An 18,297-nucleotide genomic window follows, 5' to 3' on the forward strand; every position below is an offset into this window, starting at 1 on the left:
CTGTGCCTGGCTAAAATTCTGATGCAATCATTCAGTACCAACAATTTGGAACCTAACTTGTAAAGATTTGCCTTCAGTTCCAGAACTAACAGACTCAGAACTTTTGCTTTTTTACAAGCTAGTTTAACTTATAAAGGTACCAGAAGAAACTAGTACAAAACTGTATATAATTTTAGACAGAGATTTAAAATGATTTGCTCGCTTTGCCTACCCCACCCTCATGCCTTTCCCCTGAAGGCTCTTTGGCACTCTGGCCTCACACCCTTGCCTGGAGAGACAGTGTACCCTATATCCAACAGTGGATATCTGCTTAGGGCTCAGAGGTCAACTTCTCAATCCATAGATATGAAGTACTGTATTTTTAGAGTTTAATTTTCCTACTAAAAAAATAACTCACCTTGTATTCCCATGAATACGGTACATATCGAGCTCATCCTGACTTCCTTGTTGTAAGCTTGCCCATTTTTAAATCCTAGGAGGTCTCAGAACAGGAGGCTTTCATTAGATGTGTGTCTGGGAAGCACATCGTGGAGTAGGAATACATCTAAAATAAAATAAAAACTGAAGCAGAACAGTCTTTTTGAATCAGCATTTGCCATCACCCTTTTCTGTCTCCGTGGACCTGGGCCAAGGGCCTTGGAAGAAAAATGAAGTATCATGAGGAAAAGTGGAAAGACAGTTTGAAACTGAAGACCGCTTCTCTGGATTTCAAGTTTCAAACCAGAGACAGGAATTGTTGGGGGGAAATAGACTGAAACACATTAATTTATAAAGCATAGATTTTTTTCATCAGTTGAGAGAGTAAAACCCAGATAAATGATAGAACCTTAGGAACCTGGCATTCCCTTTAATGCTTGATTGATTACATATTGTATTTACTCAAGAGGTAATACCAAATATTACACCAAATGAAATTGGACTTACAACGCAGACTTACAAGTTGCACATACATATTTATGAAATAATACTTTTTTCTCTTTTCCCCCAAATCCCATTAATTTGTTGAATATTTTTTGTGCTAAGCTAATTACCAAAAGATTGTCTTCATAAATAAGATAACACTTCTGTCTTTGCTCCAAGAATTTCTCCTCCTTTCCTCTCTCTTCCAAGTGACAGATGCCTAAAGTACTCAAGTGCCTGAAGCAAAGTTTCTGATTGTTTACTTTTCAGAAAGCTTCCTGTTCAGTCCCCTTTTGATGCTTACATCATTGGTGAATTTACAATAGGTTTGCAGAAATAATTTCTCACTTGATGACTGGCTATTGATAAATCATGAGAAAGAAAAATAAAGTTCCAGTGCTCACAGCCAAAAAGAATTCATGGTCCTCTAGCCTTCATTAGAACAGGCATACACTCTAGGCTGTTTTTCTAAGAATGGTAAAGAGTTTGCACTGATATCAGCTACTGTTTCTGGTGACCAACTTTATATGTAAGTAGGTTTAAGCAATCAAGAGAAATTGATCAGATGCCTCCCAAAATTGCACCCTGAATAGAATTTTCCTAGAGCCAAATACCTTATCTCAACATTTAACTCAATGCAAGAAAACTAGAGAAAGTTAGCACGGAGAACAAGCAAGCCCAGTGTGGACAGCTCCTTGCTTGTCCCTGATAAGAGAGGGAGCACAGTAAAAATGCTCTGCTGGAAATGTGGGTCTGTCTTTTGCTATGTGCAACACTAGGCAAGTTATTTAATTTCTTTGACTTCTTTTTACTTCACCTGTAAAATAGTATCACCAATATCCGCATTGTACGGTTGTCATGGAATCAAATGAATCTATAGCACCAGTCAAAAGTAGAACCTGGTAAGTGAAGAACTATAGCAACATAAACTTAAGTCATAATGTACAACATATGCAAGCAAACAAACATGTCCTTTTAACTAGAAGGGCCATATGGTACTTGCAGCAATAGTGAAGTATAGAATTTCTCTGAATTTGAAGACAGTTTTGTTCTTTTTTTTTTTTTGACAGTTTTGTTCTTGATAGCAGATCATTTTCACAATAAAAGCATCAGGATGGCTTAAATAGGCTTAGCTTAGTTCAGATCAAATGAAGAAAAAGAGACAAGTCAAGATCATGATCTTTTCTACTTGCTCTGGAATGTGTTTCTCAAATGTATATTTACATGGTTGGGGCCATACACTCTCACAAGTGTTCCTTACCCAAGTGACTTTCTATGTTCTTATCACTCCAGTACTCTTTTCTTCCCTGTATTTTAAAATACGTGACAAAGATCAGTGCAAATATTAGGGCATTTCTGCTAAGGCTCCCTTTCTGCTAAGTGACTTAGTACTTTGACCTTGCCCCAGACACCCTGACGTGTGTTTAGTCCCTGGTATAAAGCATAAGCTCTCACATTTCACAATTTCATGATGAAGGGGAAAGAGGATGGTCACGGAGCTCAGGGGAGTGAGAGGAAGAACGATGCCCTGCTCACTTGGGGTTTTGTCTTCCAGAGGTCTTGCTCCGTTTTCCTGATTGCACCAGTATCAAGGCCATTGGATGTGTAATCGATTGTACACATCTGTCCTGCTGTTGCCCTGGTGACAATGTGTGGCCTTGTTCCTGGTGGTTTCTTTAGTTTTACAAGCTGGAGCACCCCGGGAGCAGAGGTGAGCAAGAGATCTTGTGTGGGATATCAGCCTTCCCCTTTAGAAGAACCTACATAGAGCATTGGTTAATGAAGATACCCTCCCTTCCGTGGCTGAAGCAACAACAGCTGTGGTCTTACTCTGTTTGAAAGGAAAAGAACCAATGTGCAGAACTGGATGGAAGAGGCTTCTTATTTGGCTATTTCTCTGCACTTACTGTTAAGCACATGGCTTTTGATGGTTTATTATCAGCTACTTTAGAATTGTGAAGCATGGAGAAAATACTTTCATATCAGTTTCATTTAAAAGAGTAACTTTTGAGCATATAAACTTTGCTTCCCTGAATGACAGTCCTACAGTAGTAGGTACTGGATTCACTTTCCCTGTCCTTTTGGCCAGGGGTGGGGGAGGATGATGACACCATCTCCTTTGTCTGCCACTTTGATTTCCAGTGTTATCTTGACCACTTGGCGTTCTTTCTGAATAGCTATAGTTCGGGATGAGTGGGCACGAGCCTCAGAGAAGAGCTGGCCTGAGAATGCAACAGCACCACAGAATAGGAGGCAAGAGGGACAGAAAGCACCTTGAAGGAAGAAAATACCGCTGCCTGGTGTCTCCAAACAGAGTTTCGCAGCCTCGTGTGTTTACACCACTCAGTGGGTCATCAGGGAAGGAAGCAGAAGAACTGCAGGCTTCAGTGTCAACAAGTTCAGGCAGTCAAGGCAAAAAGAGTGGGCCCCTTCTGAGAGAAATCTTTGCAAACAGAGGACGGTCAAGATAGTTTGAAATGTAATTCAGATCTGAGAATGAAAGTGGGTGGGTGAGGAGGAAGGGCACTTCAGCTGACAGCAGATCAGGTCATTTATAATGTAGTTTAAATGCTGAAGTGATGCCATCACTGTAAATGGATATGGTGCCATCCACTGTAAATGGACCCTAGGTTTCAGGGACATTGGCAAAACAAAAGGGATCAAAGCCATGCACTTAAATGAAAGTTGGCCTCCTCATTTGTGGGAGCACAGAAAGCTCACTAAACTTAGTTTACCTGAGATCTGAGTTTGTGTCTCTAGTTCATTCTGCTTAATGTTAATTAAGACTTCAGACTTAACTGTTTTTTAGTCTGACATATTAGTTGTTAAAAATATATCAAATACTGAGTAAACCAGGTGTGGTGGCACACACCTGTAATCCCAGCACACTGAGGCAAAATTTTGAGCTCAGCCTGGGAAATTTTATGACTTAGCAAAAACTGGTCTCAAATTAAAAATAAAGAGGGCTGGGGATATAGCTGTGTGTGAAGTCTGGGTTCAATCTGGGGATTGAACTACTACTACCACTACAAAAAAAAGTAAATGCTTGTAAATGATGATTCAGATACAAGTGAAATTATAAATTGGAGGTCATGGATTCAATTTCCACCTTCAAATACCTTTATATCAAATCAACATTTTGGGGCAAATCCAACCAGTCATCTGGCAATCATGGGCACTATTTTTCTTAATATTTATCTTAATCTAAATACGTTTGTGTAAACATGGTCACTACCTAAATATTAAACTACCGTGAGAATCTGATACCTACCATTTGACATATAGTATAACATTTAATATATTTGTGGAAACACAATTTTAAATAGTAAATAAAATAGTCCAATTAACTATAATTGGATTTTATTATACTTGGATATTAATGTTATCATGGGTTGGGGAGGGTAAAGAAAAAAGAAAATTGAGCAACTAATGAAGCAGAAGAGTCCATGTTATTATAAATAATTTAGCTTTTGAGGATTCTGTGCCATTTCCAATTATTTTCCAGCCCAAGAAGCACTGAAATTTGTCCAACTAGCTAGTAACATTCAAGATACCTTAAGACATGACTAGAGGGCTGAGGATTTAGCTCAGCGGCATAAGCACCTGCCTTGCAAGCAGGCAGTCGTGAGTTCAATCCCTGGTACCAATAAAAAGGAAAAAGGCAAAAAAAAAAAAAAAAAAAAAAAAGACAAGACATGACTAGACATGCCTAAGACATGTTTGTTTGACTAGATGTCATTTTGTCTAAAGTAGAATTTGAAGGTATCTTCAAATGAGGTGAAGAAGTATTTTTAATATGAATATCAGCAAAATGATTTTTTTTTTTGATTTTATGAGATGAGCTGAACTTCGGCTATAGAATTCAACATTTACCTAAAATGCAAATTGGAGGTAGATCAGCAAAGTGACTACAATAATGACTTGTTTTACATGAAATACATTAAAAAGACTCCCCAAAACATTAATAAAATAATAATTCTTTGGAAAGAATTCAATGGTGGTTAATCTGTATGAATAACCACAGTGCTTTAACTTCAATTAAACTTAGATTATTCTGCTGGAAAAGATTTTAAATATTTCTACACACGCACACACTACTCACATTTATAGATTCTCCAACAGGTACTAACCAAGGAGAGATTTCCACTGCACTTTCAAACCACTAAAGAGCAGATTTTGTTTGTCCATGTGAACTCATCTCCCGGGGCTGAAAATGAGAGATCACCTGCTCACTGGCACAGCTGATCCCTAGCCATCCTGACTTTTCCCTCCACCTTCCGTGGTCCTCTGAATAAATCTGGGGCCAAGTTCTTGTTACGTGCATTGCTGAGTGGGATGAGGGTAAGGGAGTAAAGAAGGAAATGCTGTTCCCATGGTCTTCCACTGGAGAATCCCTTGGATTGACTTCCTGAAATGTCCTTCTGTTTGCCTTCTCCAGGAATGGCGGCCCTAGATAGTAAGGCATCAGGAAAGATGGGGATGCGAGCTGTAGTCTATTACATGACTACCACCATCATTGCTGTGGTGATTGGCATAATCATTGTCATCATCATCCATCCTGGGAAGGGCACAAAGGAAAACATGTACAGAGAAGGCAAAATTGTCCAAGTGACTGCTGCAGATGCCTTCCTCGACTTAATCAGGTAGGTCCTTACAAACCTGTCCCCTTATTTTGGGAAGCTAATCAAAGTCTGGAAGAGGTACTTGATTGAACCAGCTTGGCTTGGCTTGAAATGAAAGTCACATTTTCACTTCTTTCTAACATAAACTGAAGAAAGGTACTATATTCTGGTGTCATATGGAAGAGGTGAGAAGGGCAAGGAGAAAGACAGATTTTGAGAGCCTTGTTTTTAGAATTCAGAATCTCATCAAGTTTTCTCCACTGTGATATGCATGCACATTGGAATATAAATGATTCTTAACCTACTTTTTAAAACTTATGCTTTAGGGCTGATTTTTAGTCTAACCATTGAACTCATAATTTAGAATGTATATCATTGTTCATTATAAAAAACATAGTTACATAAGGGACTTTACAGATCATTTGGTCATATCTGTCCCACGTCTTTCCTTTTGAACTATTTATGAAGGATTTGGCAGACTAGTTAGAATATTGAAGGATGAATTCTTCATCGCTGTTTTATTACAAACCACAGATATGGATTACAAATGTTTCATCTCACACTTGAAGCTCACTTGGTAATTGATGCCTTTTGACAGAACTTTGAAGTAAGCCAAAGTTTGAGCCTGATGCTCTCCTACTTTTTTTCTATAAATCTGCCCTATATTAGCAGGTCTTAGCAAGAAGTATACTGTATACTCAAAAGGAGGAAGAAGGTTTGCAAAGACTTAGGCATGGCTAAGGAAACCTCGCAGGGATGATGAGGTATGGAGAGCTAACAACAGTGGGAAGCTATTTTGTCCCATTCCTGATTAGGAAGAGAGCTGTTAATAGAACACAGAGAGCCATGGGAGAGGAGCTTCGGGGTAGGAGCTCTAGCTTTAATTGGAATGAGGAAGCTGCCACTAAACTTGTTAGCAAGAGAGCTAAGAGAATATATACATGGGCTGCTTTCTCTACCCTATACTCTGTCAGCACCACTAAACAACCCCACAGGCAACCAGAAAGCAAGAGAATCCATATGTAGATTGACCATGGAAGTCAACCAGTGCAAAAAGTGAACTAGAAAGTAGCTCTAGAAACTTTTTTTCCAGCTCCAGAGATTTCCCAGAACAGGCTTCCACATCCCACATCTGCTTAGTATCCCTCCACTGTGTAGCCCACCCAGCCTGTCCTCCTGAAACCTAGCAACAAAGTGACGAGGAAAGGACTTCCCATGGCCACCTGAAGAAGGCTCATTCAAGGGATTGATTTCATTTGTCATTGTAAGGAAGGGGCCCATGAAAGTAACATTCACAAAAGATTTGGGAGCCAGAGAGTCTCATCACTAGCACCTCTCAATTCCCACCATGGGCATCACCTAGCCCCGTGGTGTCTCTTCTTGAAAGTCCTTTTCAGAGAAATTAATAACAATGACCTAAAGGTAAAAAGTCACCCTCTAATATTCTACCAAATTGTCACCCAATAAGCATGTTTATATTTAGTTCATGCAGGAACTTCAAACTGTTCATCATATTTTCATGAACTTTACTCTCAAGTAATTTGAGTTGGGAATCCTATAGTAACTTTTCCTGTAATTTCTGCCTTTGCCTGAAAAATTGGTGTCTTTTCATTCCCAGTTTTATTGTCCCATCAGAGCATGTGAGTCTGTGCCCCTCTTTGCCCTAGCAACAAAAATATGAATATCCTGCCACCACTCAGTCACTTGGCTTCAGCATTTATCCTGGAATCTCCTGAATGCATACATTTATCATATAAATTAGCCCATAGAGCATAGATGAGCACAGAAAGGAAATACGATGATCTAGATAGTAAAATGAAAGGAACAAGAATTGAGAGTTGTTAACTATGACTTTAAAAGTGTGTAACTTCTGGATTTCAAGTTTAAGATATAACTGCCTGGAGCAGGCCTTCCCAGTCTTCCATCTTGGACCCTTAATGATGATTTAATCCAGTCTTCTCTTTAACTGATGAATCAACTGAGACATAAGTGGGTATCACGACTTGGACAATGTCATACTCCCCAGCTACCGTGCTGTCTCCCAGAATGAACTCTGACACTGCTTTGACAGTCTCTGAGGAAGTGACAAGTGCTGCTGCATGGGCCTCGAGATTAGATTTTGTAGCCACCAAAGAAGCTCCAGCAACTCAGTGCCAATGTCCCATCCCCCATTAGACCTTTGGGAGAATTTTTTGAAGAGTAGAATTTAGAATCCAAACATGAGTTATGATTCAGAACACTTGGTGCCTAAACACACAACACAAAACTAAGATGACCACTACTGAATAATATGTCAGTCAGTTACACTACTAATGTAGTATAGATGTAAGACTTTTTCAGTCTCACTTCAGTCTTTTCAGAAGGAGCATTTTGATTATGTAATAGTCAAATGAGGACTCTCAAAGGCTGGCAAAAGGACTTTTGAATTGAATTTGTGTCTTTCTTGAAAAATGTGAGTTACATGGGCCACACTTAGTAATAATCATAGGTTCCATTGGAAGTCATAAAATCCTCCCAGATCTTTGTCTTTTTCTTTTTGTTACTCGGTTCAGTAGAACCTTTTCTTAAACACAATCAAGCACAAATTTACTACAATATTTGGGAAGTCTGTCAAGTAACTGCTGTTTTCTTTGCAGGAACATGTTCCCTCCAAATCTGGTGGAAGCCTGCTTTAAACAGGTAAAAACCACAGCAACTCATTTACCTTCAAAACTTTCCTTTGGCCTGCTAAACAAAGTGGGAACCCACCCCACACCCCACCCTACGCACACAGCCCCTGCAGTTTCTCTGCCATGAAATGGAAAGCCGCAGGGTTTTCTAGGAAACTTTGGGAATTGGGGAAAGTGGTTCTTACCTCATACTGAATGCTTACTAGTTGTCAGATGTAGTGTGTATTGCCCCAAAACAGCACACTGAGTCCCTGCTATTGTTAAGGGGGCTAATCAGGAGACTGCCTTCCTCTCCTTTTCCCTCTGCTCACATACAAAAGCCCACCAAGCAAACAGACTCCAGTATAAAATGCATTAACAATTTACTTTAAACAAGATTGAATTGGTTAGTACAGTTTCTAGGTTTGATTTTTAAAAATCACTGAGCTGTTTTTATTAGAAGTCTGTTCAGAACATGCAGGATATCTGAAGAAGAACCACATGGGAAATGGCATCACCATATACAGAAGGCTTATTGTGTGCTATACACTTATGTTATATTTAATCTTCGCATAAGTATTATGAGCACTATACCTTCATTGGGTTGATGAGGCTCTCATTTATAAGAAGAAGATTATCTCGTAGACACAAGTTCTAACAAATGGAAAATGGCACACCTACCCAGAATTCAGATCCATTGGACTGACTGCAGAGTCCATCCATTTCCTGCAACATTTGCTTTCCAGAAAGCAACATTCTGGTGATGAGACACTTACCTGAAAACTATTGTACAGTCCAGTTCTAAATTTTTAGTCTTGTATTTAAGCAGTTCTTGGCCCACAGAATACAAATACATTTTACTTCCAAGGAATAAAAATCAGCAATGTTCACTCTAACCTTGCTTAACTATAAAAGCTTTGTTTCTTCAGGATATGAAAAGGCGAACAGCCATTCTGGATTAAATAGTACACTTCCCCAGATGCTGTCAGTTCACCTGTGTGGTAGCTCCCTAACATTTCTGCTTGTAATTTTAAGACAAACAAGACAAAATCCCAACCTCATGGAAAATAAGGTTTGATACATCTAAGTCTCCTTTAGTTTTCTTCTATTTCAAAAATTATAAAGACTGTTTTAATAGGTGGTACATGAGCACATTGAACAATTCAAACAGCATCTTTTTTCTCTTAAAAAAAAATCCTGAGAAGCCAAAATCTAACTTTCTTTATTCAAAAACAGCTGTATACATAAATAATAAACCCTTTTCCACCCAATCAAGCAAACACAGTACCAAGAATCTGACTATTCCAGTTATTCAGCTGGATCTGGGTGATATAAAAAAAATGCTGATTTCCAGATCTTTCAGGTGGGAAAAGTGCTGATTTGCACAGATTTATTGTATTTAGTTTGGGAATGCATTTACAGGATTTTGAAGGGGAAGTGTCGATGTCCGCTCCCGGCCGGCAGGAAGGACACACGACAAAGTCTGGTAGTGGACAACCTTTTCTTTTTATTTTCCTTCTCCGTACAGCCTGCCCTGGGTTCTCCCAGCTGAAGCCTCCTCTGGTCCGCTCCCCGCGGCTCCTTTTGTGCTTCAGTCTGCCCCAAAGCCTCTACCGGTCCGCTCTCCGCGGCTCCTTTTGGGCTTTTACTTCTGGGCTTCTACCTGGCTTCTTCTTCCGCCCAGGGGTGGCACCGGTATATATACGGGTACAGTGTCCAATCATGTTAAAGTAAGCAAGGCAAGCTGATTGGCTAACATCATCAGTTGCCAGGCAGACTATATTGTTGAGCGGGTTGTTTACGCGGTAAGCAGGAAACTAACATATTCGATGGGAGGGGCAATCTACCTCAGGCTTTGCTCTTTACCACAGGCCGCACGTCCGCCGCGCAAGGCGAGCTATCACAGACGCGGCTCCCAACATCTCCCCCTATTTTATTTTTTATGAATGTGCGCATCGTAGCCCTTCCTGGACTGGGTGCAGAGGCTTATGCCCTATGTGTAGGCCCACCGTAGGTCCTTGGCTTAGACCCTGGTTGGCCATGCCATGGTCTGCCAAGGCCCTGAGGCCCTCGTCCTTTTTCTAGGGCCAGGCACAAACTGGACGGAACCTGGATGCACACAAGCTTGCACTCATTTCCTCTCCGTAAAGAAATCCCCTCGGAGAGAAATTTAGACCTGGGCAGCATCTAACAGTCCAGCGGCTTACGTGCAGGATGGGGTAGGGCCTGGCTTAGGTTGAGTCGCACCGGGGGAGTACGCTCTTACCCGTCATTGACTCTCCTACCCTGCTATGTATTGTCACCTTATGGAGGAGAATGAGGGATGCCCGCCATATCTAGACTCGGTCGTGGGCCAATTGAGCAAGCCATGCATATGCCTGAGGATCTTCTTGTCCATTTCGGGCTACCGCTATTTCTATTCATCTTATTGGTTGGTCTGTGATGGATCTCCAGTAGGGCAGGTCTGATCTTCAGTCGAGGGCTTTGTTGCCCGTGTCAGTCTCTCCGGTATCCACAGTGGTTCTCGTCCCGGTTCCTGTGGGAAAACACAAACCGCGCCTCGGTTCCAGCTGACCACTGGATCCGGGCCCATCCATTGTCCTGTCAGGACATCTTTCCACTTCACCCACCCTTTATGGTTGGGGGAAGGGTTGCAGTGCTCCACAGCTGGGGAGCAATTATCATTATTTAAATTTAAAAAATTGTGTGTGAATAGTGCCATGGATAATCGTGCCTTTGGGGCCAGGCCTTGGCCTACTCCCCCTTTTTGTTTTTGTAAAATTTCTTTGAGGCTTCTATGAGCCCTCTCAATGATTCCTTGACCTTGGGGATTGTATGGGATACCATGTTTTAATTGAACCTCCATCATTTTGCAGAACTCATTGAAGGCTTTGCCTATATAGGCTGGTCCATTATCAGTTTTTAATATTTTTGGTTTGCCCCATGCGGCCCAAGCTGCCAGGCAATGATTGATCACATTAGACACTTTTTCACCTGTTTCTGCTGTTGCGAATATGACGTGAGAACAGGTGTCTGTGGAAACATGAACATATTTAAGAGTCCCAAACTCCTGTATATGTGTGATGTCCATCTGCCAAACATCACCAGGGATCAAACCTCGAGGGTTTACTCCCATCGGTATGGCAGGTTTGTATGTGGCACAGGAGTCACATAGTCGCACGATATCTCGTGCATCTGCTCTAGAAACATGGAAATGGTTTGCTAGTGTCCTGGCATTAACATGAAACTTATCATGGAAGGCACGGGCTCGCTCGATTGGTGTTAGTAAGGTAAAAATCCATAACGGGCGAGTGGCAGTGTCAGCAGCCGCATTCCCCTGTGCCATAGGCCCTGGCAGGGATGTATGTGCTCTTATGTGGGTGGTGAAGACCTTATGGTGTCTGTTCTGAAGCAATGTCTGGATAGACAGGAACAGTCCAGCCACTGTGGAAGTAGATCTAATTAAACTGGCAGTCTCAAGCACTTGCATAGCATTGACCACATACCTAGAATCGGAGACAATGTTAATGGCTTCTGAGAACCGTTCAAGAATCATTTTAACGATCTGCAGTTCCACCACCTGAGGCTGATCTGGTTTAAATTGTATGGTAACCGGGGGCTTGCCTAGGATCACATAGGCGCCTATATTGTAATTGCTGGGACTAATGGCTCAGAGGCAGTAACCTTTGGAAAAATTATAGGGTGCTGAGTGACAAATGACAAGATAGGGTCTTTAGGGTATTGATTGTTTATATCCCCATGGAAAACACATCTCAGAATGGCCCAGGTATCTATGCAGGCAGCCAGGGTCTTGATCTGGCTGGCGGTATAGGGTACTCGGATGGCTTGTGGTCCTGAGCCAAAATGTTGGACAGCTCTATCATGCGCTTCAAGGGCCAATGAAGCAACTGCCTCCGGGTAATGCTCTATGACTTTTGCAGGTGAGACCTTAGGGTGTATCCACAGTAGTGGTCCTTTCTGCCAAATCACCGCTGTAGGCTGTAGACTAGTCTGTAGCAAACAGACATCAAAGGGTCGCCCTGGTTCAATTCTGTGTAAGGTAGCCCCACCTAAGGCTTCCTCCACTCTCTGTAAGGCAGCTCTTGCCTCAGGAGTGAGCCTCCTGTGGGAGGCTATATCTGGGTCTCCCTTTAGAAGGTCGAACAGGGGTTTGAGATCTGAATTTGGTATATGTAAATATGGCCTAATCCAATTAATGTCTCCCAATAGCTTTTGCATGTCATTTAGGGTCCTAACGCCATCCGTCCTAATGGTGACCTTCTGTATAAGTCTGGAGGCGACACTGAGGTCCACACCTGCTGACCCAGGGGTGGCCCTTGTTGAAGGCTGCCATCCTGAGCTGTCCTGTCTCTGGCGCGGGGGCCCGCCTGTGAAGGGGGCCCCCTCTGGCCGTTTTTTGGCTCTCTAGCATCTTGTCCACAAATACGGTTGCCCTGAGCATCAAAGACCGACCTACACTCCTCAGCTTTGTGTGATCCCTTTTTGCATCGCCCACAAACATATGGTTCTTCATTCCTAGGACGAGGCCTAGCATCTGCATTGTTTGGGCAGTGACGTTTAATGTGTCCTGGCTCCCCGCAGGCAAAACACCCTTTAGCCTTACATTCCCCTTCTAACCCGCGAGGTCCCCTCTGCTGTACAGCCGCGGCCAGGAGAGCAGCCACTCCCGAGTTGGAGAGCGGCCCCCCTATCTCTCTGCATATCCTAATCCAGGCGTTGAGGTCCTTGTTCTTATGAGGAGCTATCGCTGCCTTGCACTCCTTTGTACATTGCTCAAAAATCAGCTGTCTTACCAGCGGTTGAGCCACTCCCGGATCAGAAAATATCTTATCGGCAGCATCTTGCATTCGGGCCACAAAGTCAACAAATGGCTCTGTGGTACCCTGAATTATTTTTGAAAGACACAAGGAGGCTGTTCCGGCACCGCTTACCTGTTTCCAGGCGCGGAGCCCTATGGCATTGATTTGTTCATAGACAGCGCCGGGGAACTGGGTCTGGTCATCAGCGTGCCGACCTTCTCCCATAAGCATTTCCTTGTTCCACCCCCGGTTTCCCCGATTGGCGTTTCTCTCAGCCTGCTCTGCAGAGAACTCTGCGTACCAGGCTCGCCAATCCAGGTAACTGCCCGAGGGCAGACACGCCTTTGCCAGCTGAATCCAGTCCGCGGGGGTGAGGGGCCCAGAAGACAGATTCTCCAGCATGGCAATGGTGTAAGGCGCAGTCGGCCCAAAGGTTGTAACTGCATTTTTAAGTTCTCTAATCTGCTTTATCTCAAAAGGCTCCCATACATTGCGTCCCTGGCCCATAGCTACTTGTACAGGAAATATCCCGTAGGGGCCACTATCTATCCCAGGTGGATGTACCTCATGAGACAAGCGTCCCCCCTGCCAAAGCCGCCTGTAAAAATACCGACCCGCCGGCGGCGGAGCATAAGACAGCGGCCGTGATTGGGCAGAAAATGGGGGCCCGTGCATCACTTCCTGTTCTGGCGAAAGGGGAGAGAGCTCCCAGGCAGCCGCCTCGTGGCGAGGAATCGCCTCCGGAAACGGCCCCCAAGGTGGGGCGGAAGGCTTCGCCTCCCTCTCGCGCCGGGGAGCGCTCAGGAGCTCTCTACTCCTCCGCAGACCAGGTTGAGCAGAGCGCGATTCTCGGGGCAACGCTGGAAAAGAACCCTGCGACTCCTTATTGAGCGACTTAGGCTCCTGACAGCTAGTCTCTTTGGCCTCCTTGCCATTCAACTTTCCCTCGTCCTCGGAGTCAGACGACTCCGAGGCTAGAGCCCCGTCCTCCTCCTTAGCATCCTTGTTCCCCTTGACGGACCCCTCTCGGGAGCTCCCTGACTGGGCCTGCTCAGATACCCTGCGTACTTTTGTAAGCTCTTGAGAGCTTTCTCCACAACCACCCTCGCTCTTAGTGTTGCTACCTAACATGTTTCCCATCTTTTAATATGTTACTCACCGCGTGAGGCCCAAGGAATCCGCCACTTACGCGTGAGCCTGAGGGGAGTCTAAAAGCCCTGTAGGTGCGCGCCACCCAGAGCCCAGGCTTATCCCCAACTCACCTGTCTCGCAGCTCTGTACTGGAGCGTTGTCCACTTCCACGTCTCGGGGGTGATCAGTCCCCGGGCGGGCCTCCAAATGTCGATGTCCGCTCCCGGCCGGCAGGAAGGACACACGACAAAGTCTGGTAGTGGACAACCTTTTCTTTTTATTTTCCTTCTCCGTACAGCCTGCCCTGGGTTCTCCCAGCTGAAGCCTCCTCTGGTCCGCTCCCCGCGGCTCCTTTTGTGCTTCAGTCTGCCCCAAAGCCTCTACCGGTCCGCTCTCCGCGGCTCCTTTTGGGCTTTTACTTCTGGGCTTCTACCTGGCTTCTTCTTCCGCCCAGGGGTGGCACCGGTATATATACGGGTACAGTGTCCAATCATGTTAAAGTAAGCAAGGCAAGCTGATTGGCTAACATCATCAGTTGCCAGGCAGACTATATTGTTGAGCGGGTTGTTTACGCGGTAAGCAGGAAACTAACATATTCGATGGGAGGGGTAATCTACCTCAGGCTTTGCTCTTTACCACAGGCCGCACGTCCGCCGCGCAAGGCGAGCTATCACAGACGCGGCTCCCAACAGGGAAGCAAAAGTATCTCCCCAGATCTTTTTGGCTTAGACCAGAATGCAAATGAGGTTGCAGTTTCTGAGTTGGCTGCAAACTGGGTCTAAGGGGAAGGAATTGGACACACAGAAAAGGCTGATGGGGATAGAAAAATCTACCGTGGGCAATTTATAAAACGCATAAGCACCCAAAAGAGTAAAGAGATTTGGGAGGTGACTAGATTCTTTGTTGCTTAAAATTACTAGCGATACCACTGATTGTTCAGGGATGTGTCCACAGTACTAACAGATAACCTTGCCCTTGTTTGGGAATAATAGATTCCCAACAGACCAGAAAGTCTCCCGCTTACTCTTGGCAAAGAAATGGCCAAGCACTTGACGTCTGGCCGTTCTTTCTCTCCACAATAAATCCAGTCAACATCCTTACATTATTACTCACACTGTTGCTTTGCAACCACCAATATCAAGACTAAGAATTCTACTCCTGTTAAGATCATAGAGAGATGAGTTTTATTGTTTTATGTTATCACAGCGACACTATCACCATCTTTTGCTAGGAGCATCTATGCAAAGCCACAGTAGAAAGGCCGTCTCTTTGGTTGGAAGAGAAATGCCACTGTAGACTTGAAGAGAATGAGTTGTCATCATCAGCTGTTCATCAGGCATCTATTCCTAAGAACTGAAAATATCAGGAATGGTTTGATGACCAGTTACTTAGGACTTTTTACTTTTAATATCCACTGAAATATCCAACCAGGTCTAATTTCTGAAGGACTTTGTCACTGAGCATCATTAGCCAACATTAGCATAGTACTGTAAAGTTTACAAGATGTTCTCATATATTATTTTTTGTTTGATCACTAACAACTCCATGAACTAGAACCGGTGCAGTTATTCTTGTTTCATGGCTGTGGAATATGAGAGAAAGGGGAGACATAGCTTATCGGTGATCCTGTAGCATGATACCAGAATAAAGTAAAAGGACTCTTGGAAATATTTGAGTTTATGGCTTTTTATAATCCCATTATTGTCGTTTTATTGGGGTTTCAGAAGAAAGCAACTCCACATGTGTGTGTTTAGTCCAATACCTTAACTAGGTATATCTCCTCCCTACTGTGATTTATTATGTACTTGAGCATGTGTATGTGTTACGGTTGTGTGTATTTGAGTACATATAGATATGTCTGTCTGTGTTTGTTGGGAAGTATGGGTTTACCACAGATCCATAGAGAAATAGAAGGATGGATTAATAGAAAAGACAGAAAAATAGATAATTTCTATAACACTCTGCTTTGAATATAATGTAATATTTATTATTGTGGCAAATTTGGAAAACAAAACAATAGAAAAATGATAAAAATCACTTTGAATTCCTGACGTGCTTTTTATTTTTAAGTTTAAAACCAATTATGAGAAGAGAAGCTTCCGAGTGCCCATCCAGTCCAATGAGACCCTGCTAGGTGCCGTGATAAACAATGTGTCAGAGGCCATGGAGACGCTCACGCGGATCACAGAGGAGATGGTTCCAGTTCCGGGATCTGTGAATGGGGTCAACGCCTTGGGACTGGTTGTCTTTTCCATGTGCTTCGGTTTTGTGATTGGAAACATGAAGGAACAAGGGCAAGCCCTGCGAGAGTTCTTCGATTCTCTTAACGAAGCCATCATGAGATTGGTTGCAGTGATAATGTGGTAAGTATTTCTGTTTGCTATGTAACGGTCTGCAGGATGTATAATGCCACCAAAATGTGTTAAGTACTGAGAAAGACATCACAAGCCAGTTGCAGGGATCTCACTCTGGTAAGCACAAGGAAATCAGTGCATTTCTGAACCTGTAGAGACCATAAACCTATACGTAAGCCTCTCGATAAGTTTCAAAAGGTGTCAACTCCTTTACCCAAGTGCCAGTGGAACCCCACTCCTCATTGGCCCACTTTGTATCTACACAGTTATTAATTTCAGACATATTCAGTGTCTGCTACATGGCAAGTAGAGCATGCAAGGCACTGGGAATACAGCAAAGAAAACAGCATGCAAGAACATCCTCAGGATCTTTCATTCTTTAAAGGAGACAGATATAAGCAAATAAATTACCCAGGTGCTTTAGTTATGAAAGCTGTGAAAATATAAAATAACCTGCATGGCGAAGAAAGACCTCTGAATTGATACTTTTTTTGCTAAGACCTGAATGCTCAAGAGAAGCCAGTCCCACAAAGTACCCAAAGAATAGCATTTCCACCTGAGAGAAAAGCAAATGCCCTACACCATCAGATGAATTGAGATCTCCTCTCTCTATTTGAGCCCTAAGAGAGAAATGTACACACCAATGCTGATGCAATGTACAGAAGGCCTCATGGGAAGTACTACAGAACACAAGCCACAATTTATAACATAACTTTCTCTACTAAAGCTAAGAGCGAGAGACAAAGGAAAAGACTAACCCCAAAGAGGAACAGTGACCTTGGAATGTAAACTTTGCCCAGCAGAGAAAGAAAGCTTTGCTTGATTTAGGCCTCATGTGGGGGTTACTTTCCTTTTATCCTTTATTTTTAATATCCAAACTCTTTCCTGGCACCTGAGCAGGAAGGCTCCCATTGCTATGAAGAACATTCACTCCCCAGCGTGATGAAAAATGCCCTTTGTCTCTAATGCCACCAAAGCCCAGAGGAATCCACTTTTTAGGAGTTTGCACAAGACAGATATGAACTTGGGCACAAAGACAGGTCAGAATGTGATCTCCACAGGACCCTCCAACTAGAAAGCTCCTTTGAAATCCTGGCAAGGCTGAAAGGGGACATTTTTCTTCATATGATTAAAATGCCTTCACCTTTCACCTCTTCCATGAAAGAAACTCATTGAAGACCACCAAATGAACCTCACATGTAGCTTTTTTAGCTGTACATTTGCTTATACATTTGACACTGAGTTATTACTTTCCTGAAAACAGGTACTCCCATGATTTCCTAGTCTGCATTTGTAAAGGACTTTTGAAAGAAGCACTGTACTATTCAGTTCACAATAAGTCCTCTGCAGTTCCCAGAAGACTCTATCCTTAAGGGTGATAACATCTCTGTTTTTGGTAATGTGAGTTTAGTGGTGATTTACTGTACACTCATAAAAGAGAGTTGAGAGCTGGGCTGTTGAGCCTTTGGGTTATGTCAGTATGTTCAAATCACTTTTTATCAGTTGTTCATTCCCTTTGGAATCTGCAGGAGAAAGCTCACAAATGGCAGAAGCAGCCTGGAGGCAATAATTATTTAATTACAATACCTATAATCTAATTGTGGTAGAATGTGTTTGCATATTATTAATTGTAATAACTGAGTTTATTTATATACTATTTAGAGCAAGTGATATTAGTTTTGCATTTGCACTATAACATGAAACTCTCTCTTAAAGTAAGTTTATTTAAGTAGAAATGGTGATTTGAACAAAAATACTAAGTAATGTTTAAGTGATGTGAAGATATGGAAAAAAGTAATAAAAGTGATGCTGGGGTAAGAGA

At 42.9% G+C, this 18,297-nt stretch overlaps 1 protein-coding gene across 1 annotated transcript in view; it reads left to right on the forward strand.

Moving 5' to 3' along the window:
- Positions 1 to 18,297, forward strand: part of Slc1a3 (solute carrier family 1 member 3) — an 80,449-nt gene that overhangs the window by 54,099 nt on the left and 8,053 nt on the right. The window contains exons 4-6 of the mRNA XM_003470216.5: positions 5,339 to 5,543; positions 8,159 to 8,201; positions 16,192 to 16,484. Coding sequence (XP_003470264.1) covers positions 5,339 to 5,543; positions 8,159 to 8,201; positions 16,192 to 16,484 — 541 coding nt within the window. The remainder of the gene's footprint in view (positions 1 to 5,338; positions 5,544 to 8,158; positions 8,202 to 16,191; positions 16,485 to 18,297) is intronic.

Source organism: Cavia porcellus, unplaced genomic scaffold, assembly GCF_034190915.1.
Source record: "Cavia porcellus strain 051 isolate PalLab524CR breed Dunkin Hartley unplaced genomic scaffold, mCavPor4.1 scaffold_11, whole genome shotgun sequence".
NCBI classification, from domain to species: domain Eukaryota; kingdom Metazoa; phylum Chordata; class Mammalia; order Rodentia; family Caviidae; genus Cavia; species Cavia porcellus.